We start from the raw sequence: 25,145 nt of genomic DNA, 5'->3' as shown, positions 1-25,145 counted from the left end.
GGGAAAGTTGCCTGTATCTGGAGAAAAATCCAACTTCGGTATAAAAAGCGGTCTAGCTTTTATCCGGATAGACAATATGCAATTTTTGCTACCGTAACGTAATGATGATGTACTGGTATAGGTATAGTAGGTATCAGCTGTCAGGCAAGTAATCTGTCAGAAAATTCTCCCGATGGGTGAGGGTTCCTTTTGCATGGTTTACTTTGTTGCCGAGCATTTGATATAGAGCAAGGTCGCTTAATAACATTCAACTATATATTATCAACTATGAAAGGAATGTTGTTTTATTTATAACATAAGCCATGATATCTGTATAAAAATTTCGCTCGGTAATTATGTCCGTACCTAGTCTGTTCTATTCAAAGAACTGAAATAAATTAAACACGCAACTCAGCAATCTCTTTCTGACAGGCGTCATATTTATTGAATAATTAAAATTAAAAAAGATTGAAATACCGTACGTCACTTATAGTAATCTACGAACCCTATTTAATCTACAATACTTAAACACAGCTTCGAGGAAAAATAGTCTAGACCGCATTCCTTAAAACAATGCTTTATCACTTTTGCCTTCATTTCGTTCTCACATTAGACAGCCTCGCATCCGAAGGTCTCGTTATTTTCATAAACTTCCATACTATGGTGATGATGATTAGAAAAATAAACCTAACTATTGCTAGGGCTCCGATAATTTATTCTAACGATAATGATTGATACGGTTGTGCTACTGTATGCACGATAATCTCACGATGCAATGGTAGCTCATCGCACGGTGAGGGTGTTGTGCGTTCTTGTCGATCTCGCGGCCCTTTGCATGACCCTAACGAATCTATAATGTTCACGATTAAAAGATGGAAGATTTCACCGGCACAACAGGCGATGAACCTTCCTCGTGCAACCAAATTATCGTTTTGTATTTTTTAAAGCTCTATCTTTAAGGTCAATTGTTAAAACTTACTAATACTGACTCGACTTTGCGGTAATGATAGTCGGGCTACTAAAACGAACTACAACGTTCCCGGTCATTTTTTTTTCATTTCCTAAACTATGCACTTACACTGTACACTCACACAATGCTAAAACACAATGAAATCGTCGGACATTCCACATGAATCAATTAAAAGCACATGCGGTCGTTCGCCATAAAACGCCCCCTTCATGTTCCATTCAAACGTTCACCGAGTAGGTTTTCACCCGCCCGGTGAAAAACCGCTGGATGACGTTTCGCGATCCCGCACACCGAATGTCGTCAATGTAGTCGTCATATTTCTTCTTCAGTGCGAGGTTCTCCGGGCCCCACTCGGGCAGGGGCTGGCTGGCGGAAACGAGCTTCTTCCAGATGGTACCCTTGGGTTGACGGGCGACAACGTACATGCCCCACAGGGGCAGCGGGAGCACGGCCAGAGCGTAGATGCACCAACCTAGGGCTGGAAGGGATAGAGAAGGAAAATTGAAATAAATTACATATTTGTTAAAAAGTTTAAAAGACCAACAAGTTCGAGAGCAGCCTCATATTAATATAATATTAGTCATATCAAATTATTCTGAATTTTTCTGTTTTCTATCTGTAACTCAGATATTCCTCACATCGAGGAGTGAAAAGACTAAATTAATTGAAGCAAAAACCTTTATAGCAGTGCAGTTGAGTTATTTCCAATTAATCACGCTGATGGCAATAAGCTGGAACAGAGTCCCATAGTTCATCGGGTTCCCGCGCAGTTGGAATTAAAGTTCAATTAAAATAGAAAAATTGCGTTGCCGTGATTCTTCTACCTCCCGTCAGTTTTATGCACTTTTATGCACTATTTGTCCAAAGCGGTATTTTGGCAATTGGATAAAGTTGCAGAAATAGGAATCAATCATCGAACGGAGATGAACGGAACGTTTCAAAAAATGAGGATAGTTGCCATGAGGACAGTAACAAGCCGGAAGTGGAATCATTTTGATTGCCAGCAGGGAAGTATCTTCGCATAGTTTGTATAAAGTGGGTTGTATCAGGGCCAGATTGAACACAGTGGAGCAAAATAAAATCAACAAATTTAAAATTGAGCTTTTTATTTTGGGTATTGTGGTCTAGATTGAGCTGGATTGCCTTTTGGGTCCATGGTCTTCCCAACAAACATTGCATTGGAAGCTCATAGAGCGCTTATTGAACTAAAGACAGTCTTCTTCAGCTAAAAAACTAGCTTATTCCGCATAAATTGTTGTTGGGTTGTGCCTTGATTCGGTTCGATTTTCTTGACTCGCTATCATCTCGAGGGTAATCGGCAAATCGCGCGGATCGTTGGTGTAAGAAAGCTCTCTAGCAGTTTCCGAGATCGTGCAGGTGCAGAACAATAATGAGTGAGAAGTGTTGAATCTGTGCAATGAACTTCATAAATAATTTACAGTACCTCTGATAAGTGACGAAAGGGATTTGAAAATTGAACTTGATCATATAACGGATGGCAACTAAAAAATTAGAATCACAAGAATGGCTCGGGAAAAAAAAATTACAAAGAAGTACGGTCCAATCTGATATATCGGGACCGATTTGCGATTTGGGCGTAACTTATTTTGTAAACAAACATTTAGGGGCGGTATGGATCCGATCCGACAGATTAAGCTTTCCTCTACCAGACAAGGGAACTAGTTTGGGATGAAAACGCTTGCATTCTTCGGAATCCATGAAGTAATGTTTGTTTACAAAATAAGTTACGCCCAAATCGCAAATTAGTCCCGATATGTAATACAAAGAGTTGTCCTTAGTCTTCAAACTTAGAGTAATGAATTTTAGTATACGGTCCATGGCTGGTATGACATGACCGCTGTACGGATCTGCCATATTGATTTTCGGAATGCTGCTTCTGAACCTACTTATGAGTTGCTTCGTTTCTTTGGCTTTACAATCACCTTTGTATACAATCTCAGTAGACCAAAATATGCTATGCCAGTTTTTGAAACATTTTCACGCTTAAAATGTTCGACCGTGTACTTTTCACATGATCTGTGTTCGCTTGAAAAATTTACAAGGTACGCCGCAGTACTTCCTGTTTCGACGGCAGACTTCCTGTTTCGTAAGCAATGTTGGAGTGAAAGTGTGTGTGCAACAATTCTAAGGAATCATTATAAGGATTCATTCACATAAAGTCATATTTCTGTGTAAGCATTATTATTCTGAGAGAAAAGTATTGAAGTCATTCCAATTTTTAGTTGCCACCCGTTATTGTGAACATTAGAAGAGTTCTTAGAGCTGAAAAGCAAGAGAATCTGTTAGTTGGAAATATTAACGGAAAATACGAACCGCAGATTGACCCGAGCAAATACGACCGCCTCAATAGCAGCAGGCTAGCAGTATGGTATGGACTTGGTGTGCACAAGATGTAAGAAACCAAAGTAAAAATTAAATATGCATAAAATTCTCAGGTATTTTAACACCAAACGAATAATAATGTTTTGTGTTTGGTATTGTAATAACAGAGTATTTTATGCCTTGAGTATTTTGCATATAAATTTATGGTATTTTACCTCTTATGCCCACCAAGTTAATAACAATAGTGTAGAGTATCAATAACAGAGTTAGGTATTACCGAGTGATTTTCTCTTGCAAGTGGATGTACGCCTGGAAACCTTCTAAGAAGTCGTGAAAAAATTCTACAGTGATTAAAAAATTTCATGTTTTCTGAAACACTATAGCGGAATGGGAAAAACATTCTGGAGGTGCAAAACATCTGTCGCAACAGCATGATGTCGATTACATTCTGCCAAATATCACTCGAAGCTTAGCCCTTAGACCTGTGCGAATGGATCTGTGGGATATTCCTTTCGATGTGAGACTAGCCGGTCCCACCTGGTGTCATAGCTATGATAATTGGGAATAAGGGACGTGTGGCCGAAAGGCAGTCGGCCGAAAGTCCTTTCACCGAAGGCCACTAAGCCGAGAGTTGCTTAACCGAATATATCATTTGGCAGAACAAACCATTAGGTCGAAACCCATCTGGCCGGAAGTCTGTTCGCCGAAATGAGTATTTGGCCAAAAATGTCGTTCAACTACACTGTTATGAGCTTCGTTTGCATCGTCGTCGTCTCATTTCTCATTTCCGACTTCTAAATTTTAGTTCTCGCATCTCAATCATCACAAATCACTTCACACCTTTTACACACAACATTGTTAGACCAAACAGCATTTTTGGCCATTTGATCAGAAATGTTATGAATAATTATTTGCGAGCGTCTTAGGGGAAAATGTTACACTGTTTAAATAACTGTTATCTTCCTTTTACTTCCACTAATTCGTTTTTTGGTATCAACACAGATACGCATTTCGTCCTTCACTTGAGGACTTCTCAGAATCAGAAGGGTTGTGTATAAGAAACGATCGCAAGGTAGACAACAAGTTGGACAACGTAAGATCATTGTCGTGATTGATCTTTCTGCCGTCGCCAATCGATTATGTTTTGTCTCGGATTGGGTTTCTTTTGTATAGAATGGTGGTCTTGAAAAGAACCAATTTGGATATTTTCAACAATGCGCATTTCCAACCATTAATGCTCTCTACGCAATGCAGCGATGGAAACTGCAGAATTTGACAGGTAGCCCATATACTATCAGTCAAATCTTGCCTTTTCCATCGCCATGCTAAGGGTATGCGATAACACACTTTTTCCTAACGAAACGAAACGAAACGAAATTTAAAATGTCTTTGTTGATTCGGATCGAAACGAAACGAAATATAGATTAACTTTCGAGACTTCGAAACGATACGAAATCAAGGTTCATTTAATTCGGAATTTTTCGAAACGAAACGAAATTTAAATTTTTTTTCCGCGGAATTTTTATTAAATTGGTTTTACATTATGTACGCAATTTCACTTGGCACTTCACACTTCACTTGTGTGCCTTTGGCATATGAGAACAGCTGTTATGGTCAGTATGAGCTGAAAACAATCATAAGTAAATAACTTTCGGCAATTTTAATGATCTTTCAACCCGTTCTTTTTTTTTTGCAAATTCTATGCGAAGATCAAGAAATGCTCACAAATCTTCAATGTTTCTTACATATTGTGCAAATAGTCAAAGAAGAGCTTAGCTTGATTAACTGTACAATCGTAGTTGCTAATCTTGATTGGCCGAGAAACTGCAAATATGCACAGCTCACCAATTAAATAATATTCTTGGGCTATAAAAAAGTTATTCTTATTGTATACATATATGCTTCGGAGTTTCCAATTCATGGCCGAAAACGATGCTGGTCACTACCTTACAATCAATTTAGGATTAGGAGAGGAAAATCAGTTTAACACTCTTTGTTATAAAAGACCGAGGAATGTTCTGCATCTCCGTGAGCGCTACGGGAAAGGAATCGTTCACAGAAAAAAATAATGAAAAGTAAACAGCGCGTAAAACTTGCCATGCGGAATGTTAAACTATTCTTCGCTGAAATGGCTCTCTTCCTAGCAAGGTTGCTTACAACTTGAATGCAATATATACGATTCACGTCAAATATTGTATACATTTAGGCTTTATCCGTTCTGGAATTACGATAATAATGACGTTCCATTTATGTGCATGATTTTTAGCGTAAATATCAGTGAATTTTTCTATCTGTGTTGGTTAGTAGTGAAGGAAATTAATGTGAAGCCCCTTGGTAAGCGACTAAAGGTCTGAGGGAAGGGTTTTCCGTTAAAAAAGCACGTGGTAGCACTCTCTGAGAAAGAAAATTGCCCAATTCACACGCTTAAAATCAATAACACAGAGATGTGTTTGCATCACACAAAACGGACCTAATGCGGAACATCCCCTAGATGAGCGATAGTTACACAGCCACAAAAATGTCTCGTACGGTCGTGATAACGGTCCTTTTCAACATGTTAACGTTTGTACAGATTCCTTGTTTCATGAGGAACCAAATACTGTTGAAAATATTGAAATCCAAGCTTCAATAAAACCACACGAGCTATTTTTGTGGCTGTGTAACTATCGCTCATCTAGGGGATGTTCCGCATTAGGTCCGTTTTGTGTGATGCAAACACATCTCTGTGTTAATGATTTTAAGCTTGCAGCCCGCCAGAATGACACTGTCAGTGTCGCCAAAATTATTTCATCATTATGCAGTTTACAATTGCTTGAGAATTTGCCGTAAACGGAGAACAAAAGGAATTGGCAACAATGGGGAAGAAATTTATCACTCATGCAGTGGTTCGGCGAGAGAACAGCAGCAGCGCCGACCAATCACGCAATGAGGAAATCAAAATAAACAAACTCCAGCTGGTTTTGGAAAATGAAAACATGAGCCGTTTCTAGAACAACATTAGAAAATATCGTAGGAGGATTTCTGTACAAGGTTTCCACACAAGCTTTGAAAAGTATTTGGGTGATAACAGTGGTGCTGGTGTAAGTAAGACAAATAAGACAAATAAGACAAATAAGACAAATAAGACAAATAAGACAAATAAGACAAATAAGACAAATAAGACAAATAAGACAAATAAGACAAATAAGACAAATAAGACAAATAAGACAAATAAGACAAATAAGACAAATAAGACAAATAAGACAAATAAGACAAATAAGACAAATAAGACAAATAAGACAAATAAGACAAATAAGACAAATAAGACAAATAAGACAAATAAGACAAATAAGACAAATAAGACAAATAAGACAAATAAGACAAATAAGACAAATAAGACAAATAAGACAAATAAGACAAATAAGACAAATAAGACAAATAAGACAAATAAGACAAATAAGACAAATAAGACAAATAAGACAAATAAGACAAATAAGACAAATAAGACAAATAAGACAAATAAGACAAATAAGACAAATAAGACAAATAAGACAAATAAGACAAATAAGACAAATAAGACAAATAAGACAAATAAGACAAATAAGACAAATAAGACAAATAAGACAAATAAGACAAATAAGACAAATAAGACAAATAAGACAAATAAGACAAATAAGACAAATAAGACAAATAAGACAAATAAGACAAATAAGACAAATAAGACAAATTAGACAAATAAGACAAATAAGACGAATAAGACAAATAAGACTAAGAAGAAAAATAAAGTAAGTTCCTCCAGGAGTTCCTTCGGAAGTTCCTCCGGAATTTCCTCCAGCAATTCCTTCGGAAGTTCTTCCAGGAATTGTCTACGAAAGTTCCTCCAAGAAATCTTTCAGAAGTTCCTCCAGGAATTCTTTCAGAAGTTATTCCAGGAACTCCTTCGGAAGTTCCTCCAGGGATTCCTTCGGAAGTTCTTCCAGGAATTCCTTCGGAAGTTCCTCCGGAAGTTCCTCCGGAAGTTCCTCCGGAAGTTCCTCCGGAAGTTCCTCCGGAAGTTCCTCCGGAAGTTCCTCCGGAAGTTCCTCCGGAAGTTCCTCCGGAAGTTCCTCCAGGAATTCCTTCGGAAGTTCCTCCAGGAATTCCTTAGGAAGTTCCTCCAGGAATTCCTCCGGAAGTTCCTCCAGGAATTCCTCCGGAAGACAAATAAGACATATAATTCCTCCGGAGAAATTCCCGAAGGAACTTCCGGAGGAATTCCCGAAGGAACTTCCGGAGGAATTCCCGAAGGAACTTCCGGAGGAATTCCCGAAGGAACTTCCGGAGGAATTCCCGAAGGAACTTCCGGAGGAATTCCCGAAGGAACTTCCGGAGGAATTCCCGAAGGAACTTCCGGAGGAATTCCCGGAGGAACTTCCGGAGGAATTCCAGAAGGAACTTCCGGAGGAATTCCCGGAGGAACTTCCGGAGGAATTCCCGGAGGAACTTCCGGAGGAATTCCCGAAGGAACTTCCGGAGGAATTCCCGAAGGAACTTCCGTAGGAATTCCCGAAGGAACTTCCGGAGGAATTCCCGAAGGAACTTCCGGAGGAATTCTCGTAGGAACTTCCGGAGGAATTCTCGTAGGAACTTCCGGAGGAATTCCCAAAGGAACTTCCGGAGGAATTCCAGAAGGAACTTCCGGAGGAACTCCAGAAGGAACTTCCGAAGGAATTCCAGAAGGAACTTCCGGAGGAATTCCCGAAGGAACTTCCGGAGAAATTCCCGAAGGAACTTGCGGAGGAATTCCCGAAGGAACTTCCGGAAGAATTCGCGAAGGAACTTCTGGAGGAATTCCTGAAAGAACTTCCGTAGGAATTCCCGAAAGAACTTCCGTAGGAATTCCCGAAAGAACTTCCGGAGGAATTCTCGAAGGAACTTCCGGAGGAATTCCCGAAGGAACTTCCGGATGAATTTCCGAAGGATTTTCAGGATGAATTTCCGAAGGAACTTCCGGAGGAATTCCAGAAGGAACTTCCGGAGGAATTCCCGAATGAACTTCCGGAGGAATTTCCGAACGAACTTCCGGAGGAATTCCCATAGGAACCCTTGAAGGAACTTCCGAAGGAACTCCTGGAAGAACTTCCGAAGGAATTCCTGGATGAACTTCCGAATGAAGTCCTGGAAAAACTTCCGGAGGAATTCCTTGAGGAACTTCCGAAGGAATTCCTGGAGGGACTTCCGAAGGAATTCCTGGAGGAACTTCCGAAAAAATTCCTGGAGCAACTTCCGAAGGAATTCCTGGAGGAACTTCCGAAGGAACTCTTGTCGGAACTTCCGAAGGAATTCCTGGCGGAACTTCCGAAGAAATTCCTGGAGGAACTTCCGAAGGAATTCCTGGAGGAACTCCCGAAGGAATTCCTGAAGGATCTTCCGAAGGAATTCCTGGAGGAACATCCGAAGGAATTTCTGGAGAAAATTCTGAAGGATTTTCTGAAGGATTCCGAAGGAATTTCTAGAGGAAATTCCGAAGGAATTCCTGGAGGAACTTCCGGAGGAATTCCTGGAGGAACTTCTGAAGGAATTCCTGGAGAAACTTCCGGAGGAATTCCTGGAGAAACTTCCGGAGGAATTTCTGCATAAACTTCCGAAGGAATTTCTGCAGTAACTTCCGGAAGAATATCTGGGGGATCTTCCGAAAGAATTTCTGGAGGAACTTCTGAAGGAATTCCTGGAAGAACTTCCGGAGGAATTTCTGCAGTAACTTCCGAAAGAATTCCTGTTGGAACTTCCGAAGGAATTCCTGGAGAAACTTCCGAAGGACATCCTGGAGAAACTTCCGAAGAAATTTCTGGAGAAACTTCCGAAGGAATTCCTGGAGAAACTTTCGAAGGAATTTCTGCAGTAACTTCCGGAAGAATTTCTGGAGGAACTTCCGAAGGAATTCCTGGAGGCACTTCCAAAGGAATTCCTGGAGAAAATTCTGAAGGAATTCCTGGAGAAACTTTTGTAGATTTTTTGTAGAAACTTCCGGAGCAATTCCAGAAGGAATTACTGGAGGAACTTCCGGAGGAATTACTGGAGGAACTTCCGGAGGAATTACTGGAGGAACTTCCGGAGTAATTTCTGAAGGAACTTCAGAAGAAATTCCTGGAGGAACTTCTGAATGATTTCCTGGAGGAACTTCTAGAGGATTTCCTGGAGGAATTTCCGGAGGAACTTCCGGAGGAATTCCCGGAGGTACTTCCGGAGGAACTTCTGGAGGAATACCTGGAGGGACTTCCGTAGGAATTTGTCTTGTTTATCTTATTTGTACTGTTTGTCTTAGTTGCTTTATTTGTCTTATTTGTCTCTTTTATTTTGCTTATTTGTTCTATTTGTCTTATTTGTTTTATTTATTTTTGATTGTTTATCTCATCAAATTCCAATATTTGATTTCAATTTATATATTTGGTATCCTCGTGTTCACAAATAGGAATACGCTTTTTTCTAGTGTCACGCTGGATACAAAGTTGACGGATTTTCTACCGCTCTCATCGCTCCTTTCCTGCCGTGCGCCACCAAGAAAATGTGCTGTTGGCTGCTCTCCCGAAATGGTAGCTTTTGTATGGAATTTAAAAAACTTGGTTGAAGTAAAAAGAGGTTCCTGCAAAATTTATTGCGGTGACATATACTTTTTATTACATCAAAATGATCGTTGGAAAAATTCAAAACTTTTGTCAGTTGGGTTTTGCGAAATTCGGTTCCTTTGTGCCTCAAATCATCGGAGAGAGGTACTGAGAAGCGAAAATTTCAGTTCTACAATAGTTCAGTATTTAATTCAACTCAACTCACTTCATTCAAATTTGGAAATAGTAGGTCCATGAAATTTTGAAGGAACGTTCCTTGATAAATTTCAAAGAGATTGTCAGTTGGGATAAGCGAAATTCGTTCCCAATTCCGAGTTATATACATCTTAGTACGAAAATGGCGCTCTACCGCGAGAGAGCTTCCCTCAGACCTTAATATTTATTGTAAACGAAGATATTTTGAAAACAAGAAGATGAAAACTGTGTTTCAAGTCAATCCAACGCAAGATCAATGTGCTTCGTTTAATAAGCTTCTACAATATGATCGATTCCGCACTTAATAATTTTGTGCTCTTCGATGCAGACATTAGTTTTATCACTTCGCTTCCACTCACTAACTTCCACACTAGCTGGCGTGATCAACATCAACAAGGTCGATTGTACACTGGTTGAAAAAATTTCTGCTACAGAAGGTAGACTTTTTTCAGTTCGCGTTCTCCCGGACTAGCTGCCGTCCCATGACCAGCAGCAACACGATCAATTCCGCATTCATATTGTACAAATAGTAAAACATATCACAAAATATAAATGAAACCAACCAATTGAAAACAACTTAACGATTTTGTTCAGCGGCGCAGCCAAAATTTTTGATAATATGAAGTATGGTTTAAGTTTGAATTTGTTTCGAAATTCCGCGGAATTCCGTTAAATTTCGTTGGAAGCCAGTTTTTTCTAGCGAAATTTTTGTAATTTTACGAAACGAAACGAAATCAAGAAATCAGATTTCGGCATGCTCAAATTCCGCGAAATTCCGCGGAATTTCGTTTCGAACCACCTGAAACGAAATTTTTCGAAATACCGCATATGCTTACGCCATTCCGCTGATCGCGTTTGGTGCAAAACAAAATCTTGAGCGACATTTTCACTTGACTGCTACTGACGCCATCCACGCAAATACATTTTTGCAGCGTCTCCCTCGCACTTCTGATTCTGCTACCGACGGTTACTTCCTACCGTCAAAAAGCGAGCTTTGAAAAAAAAAATCATCACGGATCAACCTTTTCCTTTATAATACGGTGGTCTTGAAGAGAATTGATTTATTTTCAATAATGCGCCTTGCCAATCGCTAACAGCAACAGAACTAGTATAAGAATCTTGAAGGATAATTCCATTTGACTGCTACTCAAATAACTTTTTGCAGCGTCTTGCTCAAATGCGCGTTTGTTTTTTCGCTACCGTCTATCTGCCATCGTTACCGACGCCATCGTTATATCGCTCTCCGTGACGTGGCCGCTCACTGCCCTGGAAGCACGCATGTTCCACTTAGGTTACTGCAACTCATATGTGACCAGATTAAGTCTCAATCAAGTTACTGCAGCCGTTTTTGTCTGAATTGTGCTGCTCGGGCGTGGATTCTCGAGCAAAAATGACGTGCGCGCGAGACACGAGTCTTTTTTATGCTCGGATTAAGTGAAGCAGAGGGTCAAAAGGTCTTTAATTTACATCAATCTGTTGCATGAAAGGGATTGGTTGGTTCTGAAATTTTTACCGGGTTCGGCAGAAATTGAAATTTCCAATAGTTTACTGTAAGTTTAATCAAAAGTTTCAATGGAACAGGCAATTTGTTTGAGAGTTTCCGAGTCGCTTGATAAATAAATCGTTAAAATCCATCGAAATATTGAGGCGCTATTAGCATTCAAAATTCTACATAATTTCGCGATGATCTCCAATTTAAGGACCTGGTTTGATACTCAGTACTTTCGAATAAGACTATGTTAAACGTCAAAAACGACAGTTCTAACCAAATGGCTCTTTCTGCTGAACGACCGTTTCAGTTAAACGGCATTTTCAGCCAAAGGACTTTTTCGGTTAAACGACATTTTCGGCCGGTAAAGCTATGTCCATTTAGAATCCGGAATAATAAAATCATATATATCTCGGTAACGGATTGACGTACACATAAGGTTAATACATAAAAACAAGGGTAATTCACTGTACTATAAGGAAAAAATATTGATACAAATCATTTCTTCTTGTTTCTAGTGAAAATTTGCACCTTCTTCTTTATTCGTCTCATCAAAAGTTGCACACCTCCGGAGACAACTTCCTTGGCACATTTGTTCCACATTTTGGTCATCTTTGCATTTTTCTAGTGATTTTTCAAGAGCATGAATTGAGAGAACCACAACGCCCATGGGGATGAAACATCCGTAGATCGTTTGCTTACTCATGCTAAACAATCGACTTGAATTTCAGCATTGTACGAAAATTATTACGCTAGATTTGAACTTTTGATAATAGGAGTAGAAAACCGTGTGGTGAATTTGATATTCACCACATGGCTTGATTGTATAATCACCTTAAGCTTCCGCTTCATTACTGCCCAAAATGTCTCGACGGGCCGGAGCTGTGGGCAGTTGCGTTGATTTATGTTTTTATCGATGAAATCTTCGTTATTATCGCGGTACCACTGGATGACTTCGCGGCTGTAGTAGCAACTCGCCAAATCTGACCAAAACTTCACGGGACCTTCATGGGATTTATGGAAGGTAGACCGCGGTTTTTGAGACATTCCTCCTTGTACAGCTTCGAGTGTCTTATTCGTCACAAACACTTAGGTCTTTGCTCCACAGTTGCATATCCCTTGCCAAAATAATCTGTTTTTTTTTTCTGCAAGTTTATCCAAAAAGCAAACTTAAACTACGCAGGAACTACTCCTCGTGCCATCGCCATGTAGAATTTTTGGCTAGGAAGCTGTCCAAAATCCATTTTGACGTAGGTTCCATCGTCGATGAGCAGGATTATCAACGTGGTGTGAAGATTTTTTTCTCTCCTTTCGGCTTCCATCTGGAATCATTTTTGACTCGCTGCGCGAAACATCGTGAAATTTATACCACAGCAAGTGGGCGCCTAGGTAGACAAACCGCTGTAAAAGAATTCTTGCAGCGGTCACTTTCCGTGCCGCTGCAGTACAATAAATGAATCCGGATTCTAAATGGACATAGCTTTAAGACCCGTTCGGCTGAATGACATTTTCAGCCAAAAGACCCTTTCTGACAAACGACCATATCAACCAAATGGAATTTTCGGCCATGTGATCTATTCGGCTTAAAGAAATTTTCGGCCGTATGATCCGTATGGCCAAATAATTATTTCTGCCAAACTACCAATTTGGCTATTTGGAATTCGGCAAGATGACGTTTTATTCGTCCAGCCCAGTCAATACAAAATTGTATATGATGGGATATATGCTAAAGTGGAAGCGATAGACGTACATATTGTATGGAGAAGTACCTATACCGCCTCCACTTTAGCAACTTATGTGACTTCATATACGATCTTGTGTTGACTGAGAAGTGGAATTCTACGAAATGGCTGTCGGCCGAATTACTTCTCCTTAAACGACCCTTCTCTAGATGCGTTGTTGGCTTCGATCTTCTTCTTGCAATCGAACCATTCAATACATGATTTGTGAAGGCAAAACGGTGAAGATTGAATTTCAGGATTGTGTAGATAAGGTTGTTTTTTGTCTACTGATCCCACCATCAGAGCGTCGTTGGGCGACTGAGTCGTGTCCGGCAGAGTTGCTGAAGAGCCAAGCATCATGCCCATATGGAGGTCATTTTGCCGAATGTCATTTGGCCAAAAGCCATATGGACGGAATCCGTTTGGCCGAATAATTGAGATATGTTTTCTTATTATGTGTGAGAAGTGAGATGTTTGTAATGAAAAATGGAAGTGAGAAGCGAGAAACGAGATGTTCGAAGTAAGTAGTGAGTAGTGACTAGTGAGAATTAAACAGTTTGAATTGAGTGCAAAAAAGTGAAAAAAACCGAAGTGAGAAATTAAAAATGAGTAGTGTGAAGTTATTCGTGAGAATTGAGATATGACAGGTGAGAAAAGATAAGTGAGATAGCGAGTCTTACTTCACGAAACAAGATAAGAATGAAAAATAAACATAGAAGAAGGGAGAAGGATGAAAAAAAGGAAGTAAAAGGAAGATGGAAGAAAAAAGAAGCAGGAAAAAGAAAAAAATGGAATACGGAAGATCGTAGAAGAATGGAGAAAAGTAGAAGAAGGAAGAATAAAGAAAGAAGAAAGAAGGAAGAAATAAGAAAGAAGAAGGAAGAAAAAACAAGAAGGGAGGAAGAAAGAATACGGAAAAAGGAAAAACGAAGAAAAAAGAATGAAGAAAGAAGGAGGAAGAAGGAGATGGGGAAAAATAATAAGGAAGAAGAAAGAGCAAAGATGGATGAAGACAAAGGGAAAAAAATAAGTAATAACGAAAATGCAGAAGAAGAAGTTAGATTTATTTTTTCACTTTCCACTACACATTTCTCGCTTCTTATTTTTCATTCCTCAGTTCTCGATACTCACTTCTAATTAATCACTTCTCAGTTCTCACCTCTCACTTTTCACTTCTATTTCTCTCTTATCATTTCCCACTCCTTATTACTCACTTTGCTATGAGTCCGGAAGCCTCCTTTCAAGAGGCCCGGAAGCCTCCTTTCAAGAGGCCCGGAAGCCTCCTTTCAAGAGGCCCGGAAGCCTCCTTTCAAGAGGCCCGGAAGCCTCCTTTCAAGAGGCCCGGAAGCCTCCTTTCAAGAGGCCCGGAAGCCTCCTTTCAAGAGGCCCGGAAGCCTTCTTTCAAGAGGCCCGGAAGCCTCCTTTCAAGAGGCCCGGAAGCCTCCTTTCAAGAGACCCGGAAGCCTCCTTTCAAGAGGCCCGGAAACCTCCTTTCAAGAGGCCCGGAAGCCTTCTTTCAAGAGGCCCGGAAGCCTCCTTTCAAGAGGCCCGGAAGCCTCCTTTCAAGAGGCCCGAGAGCCTCCTCTCAAGAGGCCCGGAAGCCTCCTTTCAAGAGGCCCGGAAGCCTCCTCTCAAGAGGGCCGGAAGCCTCCTTTCAAGAGGCCCGGAAGCCTCCTTTCAAGAGGCCCGGAAGCCTCCTTTCAAGAGGCCCGGAAGCCTCCTTTCAAGAGGCCCAGAAGCCTCCTTTCAAAAGGCCCGGAAGTCTCCTTTCAAGAGGCCCGGAAGCCTCCTTTCAAGAGGCCCGGAAGCCTCCTTTCAAGAGGCCCGGAAGCCTCCTTTCAAGAGGCCCGGAAGCCTCCTTTCAAGAGGCCCGGAAGCCTCCTTTCAAGAGGCCCGGAAGCCTCCTTCCAAGAGGCCCGGATGCCTATATTCAAGAGCCCCGTTAGCTTCCTTTCAAAAGGCCCGGAAGCTTCCTTTCAAAAGGCCCGGAAGCTTCCTTTTAAGACGCTCGGAAGCCTCCTTTTAAGAGGGTCAGGAGCTTTCTTTCAAAAGGCCCAGAAGACTCCCTTCAAGAGCATCCTTTCACTAGGCACGAAATCCTTATTTCAAGAAACTGACAAGCTTCCCTTCAAGAAATTCGGAATTCTCGGAAGCGTTCTTTCAAGTGTCTCAGAAGCGTCCTTTCAACACTCTAGGAAGCTTCCTTTTAAGTGGCTCAAAAGCCACCATTAAAGAGGCTTGGTAGCCTTCCTTCAAAAAGTTCAGAGGCCTTTTACCAAGAGGCGCGGAAGCCTACTTTCAAGAGATTTGAAGCTCCTTTTAAGAGGTTCGGAATCACAGGCTCGGAAACCTCCTTTCAAAGGGCTCGGAATTATTCTTTCAAGAGGGGCTACTTTAAAGAGGCTCAGAGGCGTCCTTTCAAGATGTTCAGAAGTCTCCTTTTAAGTAGCCGAAAAGCCACCTTTAAGGGGGCTCGAAACCCTCACTTCAAGGGGATCGGAAGTCTACTTTCAAGATATTCGGAAGCTTGATGAATAAACGTAATTTTAATTGGGAAGTTTCCCAGAATAATGAAAATTTCAGCCCAACTTGTGGAGAGCCACATATCCCGTTAGTTTTCAGGTCCATTTTTCATGGATCTCGTGAGTTACGCTTATTTTCTTTTATAGTAAAAATAGGGGGTACCTCAATTAATGCAAAAGTTGGAAGGGGTACCTCTCAAGAAAAAGGTTGAGAACCGCTGTTCTACTGGATGAATGGCCTGATATGCCCAAACAATAAGAAAGGGCACAAACTATAGTGGGTCTATTACAGAGCGATTGCCTTTCTAAACTTATGGGCATACAAAATTCTGTCACATATTTTGGTTTACTGAGTGAGACCGCTGGATATTCATTCGTGGGCTAATACCAAGAAGGTTTTCGTGAGGACCCTCCATTGGTCGGTCCTCACGAAAAATATTCCACTAAATAAGCTATGAGAAAAATCTATTTAACATGAATTCTTTGTTATTCTACTAGATCCTTGAAACATGCCAAATTAAAAAAAAATACATCCCACATCACAGAAAGCCTTTTGTTTTACTCACAACGATATTCTAGTGATTGGCTCTAAATGCAAATAAAGCTTTAAATGCAAATTGCAAAACTGAAAACACGAATAATAATGTGAACACCAACTTACCATGATATTCGTCGGCAAAACCTGCCGGTTTTCCTCCGGTGATGAATGTTATGATCAGAATCAACAGAATCACCGTCGGTGTGATGTACTTCCAGCAGACCCGCCACAGAATGCTGGTTTGAATCGCTAACATAAACTCGATGTCCCGGCAAATCCGATCTACGCCGTACATCCAGCAGAAGCAGAACAACTCGGCCACGGCCAAGGTGAGTGTTACGTACGTCACTCCGTAGTAGTCCACATAGTCAATTAGCCGGGAGCTTGCCTGTAGGGAATGGAATCGAGACACGGAAGCATGTGGTAATTGAGTCGCTTGGTTGGGCACGATTCGATTGAATTGTAAATAGTAATAATTTGTTCGAATTGATTTGAGATCGAAACTGATACGATTGTGTAACGTGATTTAAGTATCAGGTAAGCATGATAATTATAGTAGATCAAACTTGTGAAAAAAAATCAGTGATTTTCAATTCTACATTTTATATGCCATAGATTAAGTTGACGTTATAACGAATTCTAAATTAATGTCGGCGATCAGAACGTGTTTCTAACTATGCATAATCAACATATCAACAGATCAAAAGATTCTAGATCCGACATTGTCAAACTTACCGGTGTAATAAATAAAAATCCAGTAGAAAACCCAAGTACGCTGATCGTCAGCACCACTTTCCAGTTCTGCAGTTGCGGAAATTCGTCCCGAATGGCCGTCACCACGCTGGTAATGATTCCGGTGTTGCTTCCAATCCCAAGCACAAACAGCATGAAAAAGAACAAGAGCGCAAATAGGTTCGGCACATGTTCGAACTTTGCGATCGCATCCGGATAGGTGATGAACGTCAATCCGCTTCCCGGGTAAACCACTTTGGCATAGTCCGTCTCGTTGGTGATGAATCCCAAATGCCCAATAATGGCAAACACAATGGCACCGGATAGTAGCGACGTAAACGTATCCAACCAGGAGATTATCATTGCGTCCCGGTAAATATTATTGGAGAAATTGTTGAACGAAGAATACGCAATTACGCCACCGAAGCAAATTGACAGCGAGAAAAAGCACTGCGACACGGCTTCCTTCCATACGGTTGGATTTAGCAGCTGATCCCACTCAGGCTTAATAAAATACAGCAGTCCATCCATTGCCCCCTCTAACGTGAAAGCGTAAATCGCAAAGAACAGCATCACCACATACGGGAAGAGGGCCAAAAAGTAGGAAATCTTCCCCGAACCCTTGATTCCCTTGATCAGCATGAACGTCATGCAGACCCAGATGAACAGCAAGCACAAGCCCAGCTTCCACTCCGGCAGTCCAATTTCGTCCCCAACGAGAAAGTCCTCACCCGTCACGGCCCGGGTGTAGTACAGCTCGGCCGACGTTTTCACCGGGAGCGTCGAATTGATGATGCTGGATTTGGCCGTGATGTCGCTCGAGTTGATACAGTTGACGTCGGTCCACGAGGGATCGCAGGTCGCCCACGGGAGCTCACCGGAGAAGGATGCCGCAAAGTAGCGAATGGCTACCGCAATGGTGGCTGCGTAGTATGAGATCACAATCGACATGGCAATCATCTGGCCGACGCCAATACCTGATGGTGAGGAGAAGAGTAGAGAAAATTAGAGTATTTAGTATTCGCTGGTTGTTGATGATTGTACACTTGTTACATGATGAAGTACGGTAATGTTTGATTTGGTACACGACGCACGTACATGCACGTGTATGGCATATCCTCTGTATACAATGAGTAATTGAGGGGATCACACGATTCTAATATGAATAATTGTTTGTGGTATCAGGCGGCCGAGCTTTTGATATATAATCGGTGATTTTTGTCGAAAGTTGTTTGAACTGAATTAATTTTAAAGCAATTAGCACAAGATCTGTTGAGTCATACATCATCTTTAGTTTATTATATTTGAAGTCTAACATAAGAGTGAGTGGTGGGATTTGAAATATATCATTCCGAGATTCAGTGGTATAAACATGGATCCGACATTCTGATTCTGGTACCAAAAACTACCTAACGTTATATTTGTTATGTGAACACATGATAAACTTTTTAATCTGGCCCACGTATAATATTTTAGCTTGTTTCTCTGCTTCTATCTCTACCACATTGGATACACTACTAGAATTCCACACATATTTATCGGCAAAAATCCATAGATTTAACTTATGATGTATATCAGCGCACACATAACCATTCTCCACGCGAACTTCTAATAAAATATATATCCAAATAAACTTATGTGTAGTCTTGAATTAGCAATTATTTAATTTATGTGTGGTTCTTGCAAAAATTTATAACGGCGACACATATATCTTATATATGTAGATATTTTTGGCAGTGTATGTGAGAATGTCGAAAACTTAGGTGTCTTAAAACTAGTCTATCCAGCTTTCCACGCTCACCATAATGGCGGCTGCTATAAATATGTCTGACAGTAACTGCTTCCGACGCCGAACTGTGTTCGAATCTAGGCAACTATTTTTACCTTGTTTATTTATTAATCTCAGAGAAAAAACTCTCTGTACAATCGGGTTTGAATAATTTGTTCAGAACATTTCTCATTATTTATTTGTATTTTGTAGGCTTTTGTGGTAATTGATGATACTTTCACAAATATCTGGTGCAGCAATACTTGGGTTTACTAAGAAAACTAAATTCAATTGTGAGAAAAGATGTCCAGGCCGAAAAGGGCGGTTTTGATTGCAGATTCAAATATGAATTATTTTGTTTGTAATTCAAATCTGAATATCTCCGGCTATGAACTCTTATGATCTTCTTAAAGTTGATCACGGACGGCTTTCAATTTCTGGAGAAATCTTAAATAGGGGAGGAAACAAATAGTATAAACTAATTCTTTTCTAATGCAATTTATGCAATATGCAATTACGGAAAAAATCATGGGACTTACTCATAGGGGATTGTTATAATCATGGGCGTAGCCAGGATTTCGATTAGGGGGGGGCCAAATTTTTTAGGTCTTCTGAATCGTTGTTTTATAGTAGTTTTATAAAAACACATGAATATTAGTGCTTGGTACTTTTTCCTTCTAAGCTCCAAACACTTTGAAACCAAATCCACAACCAACAGTAAAGGCTGAATCTCAACAGCGCGTTGCGCGTCAGCGTTGAAGTCAGCGTTTTGTACTAAAACGTAATGCCAATAAACGTGACGCATTCACGCCCAGATTCTTCAGGAATGCCTCCAGCAATTTCTTCGGCAATGTCTTCCGGAATTCCACCATCAATTTCGCCGGGAATTGACCGAAAACTCCACCATTATTTACTCCAAGAAATCCTCCACGAATTCTTTTATAAGTTTATCTTCAAGATTTCCACTGGACATCCTGCAGGAGTTCCTTCGAAAATTCCTCCGGGAATTCTTCCAGGAGTTCAACTTGCAGATTCTCCAAGAATTCCTCCAGGATTTCCTCCGAGAATTATTCCGGTAGTTCTATCGGCAGTTCCTACGGGGGCTCTCTGAAAATTCTTCCGGGAATTTCTCCAGAAGCTCTTCTGAGAATTTCTCTGGGAGCTCATCAAGGAATTCACCGGGAGGTCCTCTGATAATGATGATGGTCCTGCTACATACCCCTACAAAGGTTTCAGCTAGATGAGATTTGTCTATAAGATGAATTCTCCAAGATTTTTTTCTTTCGAGAAGTCTTCTGGTAGATTCACTGGCAGTTCCTCCGGAGGTTCATTTAAAAAATCTCCCGGGAGTTTCTTTAGAAATTCCTCCGGGTATTCCAAAAGTAGCTCTTCCAGGAGATCATTCAGGCTTTTTTTCAGGAAATCATTTAGGCTTTCTTCAGAAAATTAGCAGGAAATTCCGGGAGGTCCTCTAGGAATTCTTCTAGGAGTTTCTCCTGAAATTCCTCCGGGAGTTCTTACGGGAGCTCCTCCGGCAGTTCCTACGTGAATTCCTCCGGGAGATCCACCAGCAGTTTTTATGAGCATTTCTCCGGGAGTTTCACCGGCAGTTCCTTTGAGAAGGAACTTCCGGAGTAATTTCCGGAGGAATTTCTGTAAGAATTCCCGGAGAAAGTATCAGAGGAATTTTCGGAAGATCTGCCAGAGGAACTTCTAGATGAATTTATTGAAGAACTACAGGAAAAGTTTCCGGAGGAAATCCTGGAGGAACTCTCGTAAGAACATCTGGATGAATTCCAGGACAAACTCCTGGAAGAATTCTTAAAGAACCTCCCGGAAGATCTCCCAGATAAATTTTCCGAGGAACTTCTGAAGGAATTTGTAGATAAATTCCCAAAGAAAGCCTTAATGAACTCCTGAAAGAAAGTCTGAATGAATTTTCGGAGGAACTACTAGTGGAACTCCTGGAGAAATTTTCAGAGGATCAGCCGATGGAATACCCGGATTTGAATTTCTAGAGGAACTTCCTAAACCCCAGTTCCCTTGAAATTCCTGCCAAATATCCTCAAAGAATCCCCTGTAAAGTACCTGGAGAGATTACTAGAGGAACTTTTGGAAAAACTCCTGGGGGAGCTCCCGGAGGAACTCCCACAAGCACTTCCAGAGGAATTCTCACAAGGTAGTACTGAAATAATTATTGGAGAAGTTCATGAAGGAATTCCTGGAGAAATATCAGAAGGAATTCCCGAAAAAATACCAGGAGGAATTAATGCAGAAATTACCAGATTAAATCCAGAAAGTATTCCCAGATGAATTGCTGTTCTTTGTTTGTTCTGAAGAAATTCCTGGAAGAACTCTTGGAAGATATCTTGGAGGAACTCTAACATTAATTTCCGAATGAAATTCTGGAGTAAATTCCGAGTGAAGTCCGGAAAGAATTCTAGAACATATCCGCGGAAAAAATCTGGAGAAATTCCTGAAGGAAGAGAAAATTTCCTGGAAATACTTGGACGAATTCTTGGAGAAATTCCTAAAGAAATTTCTAGAGGAATTCTTGAAGGATATTCTGAAATAATTGCGGAAAGAATTCCAAAATGTAATTCTAGAGGATTTCGCTATTGAATTTATAGAGGTATTCCCGGAAAAAGTCCTGGAAGTTAAGGCTACCTTACACCTCGGGAAAATTTTCCGCCGGATTTTGGTCCCCGTGCATTTTAAATGGGGCCGGGATTTTGATTTTCCGTGCCCAAATCCCGAAAACATCGCATATGCAAAAATACATGGGGAAAAATCCGCGGATCAAATTCCCGAGGTGTGAGGCTACCTTTATCCCGGAGGAATTTAAGGAAGAGTTCCTGGAGGAATGCCCGAAGCAGTTTCTTAAAGATTAGCAGATGAAATTATGGAGCGAAATCGGAGGATTTCCGTCATAAATTACTGAAGAAACTTCTAGTGGAATTTTGGGAGGAAATTCCGTATGTATTCTTGGAGGAACTCTAGAATGCATTCCTGAAGGAAATGTCGCAGATTTTCCTAGAAGAATAGCCGAAGAAATGTCTAGAAGTAAAACTTGAAGGGAAGAACAGAAATCTTCAAGAAACTTCCACATGAATTTCCTAAAACAAAATTAGTTGGGGGTTTCTAGATAAGGAGAAATTACAATTACAGGAGAAGGATTTTCAAACGATTTTCAGAGGAATTTGTGGATAATTTTCCGGAATTTAGAAGTTCCCAGGAGAGCTTCTAGAAGGATTTCTAGGAGAATTCTTGAGCCCGAAATGTTTCGAGTTGTTTTGAAATTTCATATAGTATGGATCCTGGATACCCTTATAAGTTTGTTGGGAATCTTTTGAATTTCAAAAACCTATTTTTGAATATGATTGGATCGTAAAGTGCACATGTTTAAGCGAATTCATTTCAGTACCCGTTCAATCTTTCCACCATTTAGGGGGGGGGCGACGGCCCCCCCCTGCCCCCCTCTGGCTACGCCCATGGTTATAATAATATAAAGTTATAAAAGAAAATAATGTTTTATATTTATAGCTATAAAAAATTATTTCAAATACAATCTGGAAATATGTATTAAGAGTTTTTTTTGGAAATTTCTTGAGCAACTTTAGTAAGTAACAAGTTTTGGAGGTTCTTCAGAAATATTACATTAAGATTGTGTGTAATCAATAACTTTCTAAGAAGCTTTTATGGGCTGCTCAAAACAATTTTTTTTCAGAATTAAACATAAATATCTGGTCATTAGAGTTTGTTGTTTATGGTTTATGCAGATTCGTAGCTCTTCAGAAATTATTCATGCTCTATTAAAATTATCTCATAGTACATATAACACAAATTGTGAAGGATCATCAAACAGAAATTTTAACAACAAAAAACTCTCAAAATGGTGGGGCTCAGTATCAAAATAATCATTGGATGATCTATTATTTAAAAGAAATTCAAAAACTTGAAGCGGTTTACGATAGGACAAACGGTTATCGTCGGAGTAAAATACCACCCCCGTGATCTTGATAACACAGTCAGTGGCGATGGTCCTGTTTTGGTTGGACTCGTACACTCAGAAGAAAGAATTATGCGGCCACCGAGATCCAAATTGACGCCGGTTTCTGAATCAATTTACGCGATTCTCCTATAGTTCTCCTCAATGGTTACGACTTGGATCCATTTTGAATAGCAAATAAGGCACAAAACGTATTTGTGTGATGGTTATCTGTATGAGTTTTCAGCCGCCTGCAATCGACACCTGTTCGCCTTTTTCAGTCTGTGTAACTTTTCATGAAATTAGATTATTTTCCCGTTCAATCCAAGTATTGCTGCACCAGGCATTCGTGAAAGTGACATCAATGATCGCCAAATCCTAAAAAACTTAAATATATAATAAGACATTTCCTGAAAATTAAGAAACTGTTTAAACTCGTTTTTGTAGATGGATAATTTTCTTCCACTGAGATGAATAAATAAAGTGAAAATTGTTGCCTAGATACGAAAGCATCGAACACATCTCGGCGTCGGAAGCAGTTACTGTCAGAAAAATTATAGCAGCCGCCATTATGGCGAGCGTGGAAAGCTGGATATGGTTTGTCGACTCTTTTTTTGGTGGAACCAAGAATGGTACTAATACATAGAATGAATGATCCAATACCAGACGTTACTATAGTTGCGATACATTATACTGCTGCTAACCGCAAGTTAGACTTATCTGTATATGGATGCCACATCCAGATTAGTCTGACTTGCGGTTAGTGGCTGTATACACTTTTATAGAACTACAAATGAAACGCAGCATCCCATAACGCGGCTGTATGTGTGACATGAACAGGCCTATAACATGAACAAGCCTAACATATCTGTGTTCCTCAGTCATCTATGCAGTCCAAAACTCTAGGACGACATTTCAGAGATTTCCAAAGAAAATTCTGAAGGATTTTACATATTTTTTCTAAGAATTTCTTTGAACATTTCTCCAAGCATTCCTTCCTCCAAGCATTTCTTCTTCCAAGCATTCCTTATTCCAAGGATTCCTTCCGAAAATTTTCAAAAAATTGTTTCGGAAAAAAAATCTAGGTAATTTTGTTGCAACTTTTCCATAAATTCCTTTAAGGTGGTTATACAACAAAGCCATAAATCGGCCATCTTGGAAACCGCGTGCTTTTTCTAGTGATTTTTCAAGAGCACGAATTGAGAGAACCACAACGCCCATGGGGAATAAACACCCGTAGATCGTTTGCTTACTTATGCTAAATAATCGACTTTAATTTCAGCATTGTACGAAAATTATTTCACTAGATTTAAACTTTTGATAATAGGAGTAGAAAACGGTGACGTGATTTTGAAATTCACCACATGGCTTGATTGTATAATCACCTTAAACCTTCTGAAAATCCATTAAAAACATCCTTCGAAAATTCTTTCGGGAATCTCTTCAGAAACTCTTTTAGAAACGCTTAGGAAATTCATGTAAGAATTCCAAGAATTCATACTTTAATTCGTTCCATTTATTTAGCTTACATCTGAAAAGATAACACTGAATCAACAATTTGACGCCACAATACACTGTTGGAGGCCTCAATTGCGCCCCACTTTCGCCAAGTCGTTCTGTACCTGGCCAGCCCACCTAGCTCGGTGCACTCCAAGCCTTCTTGTACATGCCGGATCGGAAGCGAACACCAGCATAGCAGGGTTAGTGTCCAACATTATTGTAATATGCCCTGCCTATCGTACCCTTCCAGCTTTAGCTACTTTCTGGATACTGTGTTCGCCGTAGATTTGGGCGAGTGCTTGCAAGTCCTTCTCGAGCATGGTCCAAGTTTCATGTCCGTAGAGGTCCACCGGTCTTAAGAGTATTTTGCACATGTGTTTTCTGGAGAGCATAGAAGGACCGACTTCCACAGATGATGCGCCTTCGTATGTCACGACTAACCTTATTATCAGCCGTTTGCAAGGATTCAAGGAAAACAAATTCATCGACCACTTCGAAATTATCTCCGTCTATCGCAACACTGCTTTCCAGACGGGCCCAATCGGGCTCGGTTCCGCCCACAAGCATGTACTTTGTCTTCGACGCATTCACCACCAGTTCAACTTTTGTTGCTCAACGTTTCAGGCGGGAGTACAATTCTGACATCTTTGCAAATGTTTGGCCAACAATGTCCATGTCATTCGCGAAACAAATAAATTGACTGCATTTGTTGAAAATCGTACACCGGCTGTTAATCCCGGCTCTCCGCAAGACACATTCTAGCGTCCAATGAACTGACGTAGTCATCTCACTAAAATCATCTGTAGAATCCACATC

The 25,145-nt window shown here is 40.4% G+C and overlaps 1 protein-coding gene across 1 annotated transcript in view; it reads right to left on the bottom strand.

Moving 5' to 3' along the window:
* Positions 1–390: 390 nt before the first annotated feature.
* Positions 391–25,145, bottom strand: part of LOC134225344 (sodium-dependent nutrient amino acid transporter 1-like) — a 34,774-nt gene continuing 10,019 nt past the window's right edge. The window contains exons 2-4 of the mRNA XM_062705335.1: positions 17,077–18,050; positions 16,465–16,729; positions 391–1,427 (exon numbers count right to left, since the gene is read on the bottom strand). Coding sequence (XP_062561319.1) covers positions 1,168–1,427; positions 16,465–16,729; positions 17,077–18,050 — 1,499 coding nt within the window. The 3' untranslated portion in view covers positions 391–1,167. The remainder of the gene's footprint in view (positions 1,428–16,464; positions 16,730–17,076; positions 18,051–25,145) is intronic.

Source organism: Armigeres subalbatus, chromosome 3 (assembly GCF_024139115.2).
Source record: "Armigeres subalbatus isolate Guangzhou_Male chromosome 3, GZ_Asu_2, whole genome shotgun sequence".
Taxonomy (NCBI): Eukaryota; Metazoa; Arthropoda; class Insecta; order Diptera; family Culicidae; genus Armigeres; species Armigeres subalbatus.
The sequence above is the reverse complement of the archived record's forward strand: the minus strand, read 5'-3'. Positions and strand labels throughout refer to the sequence as shown.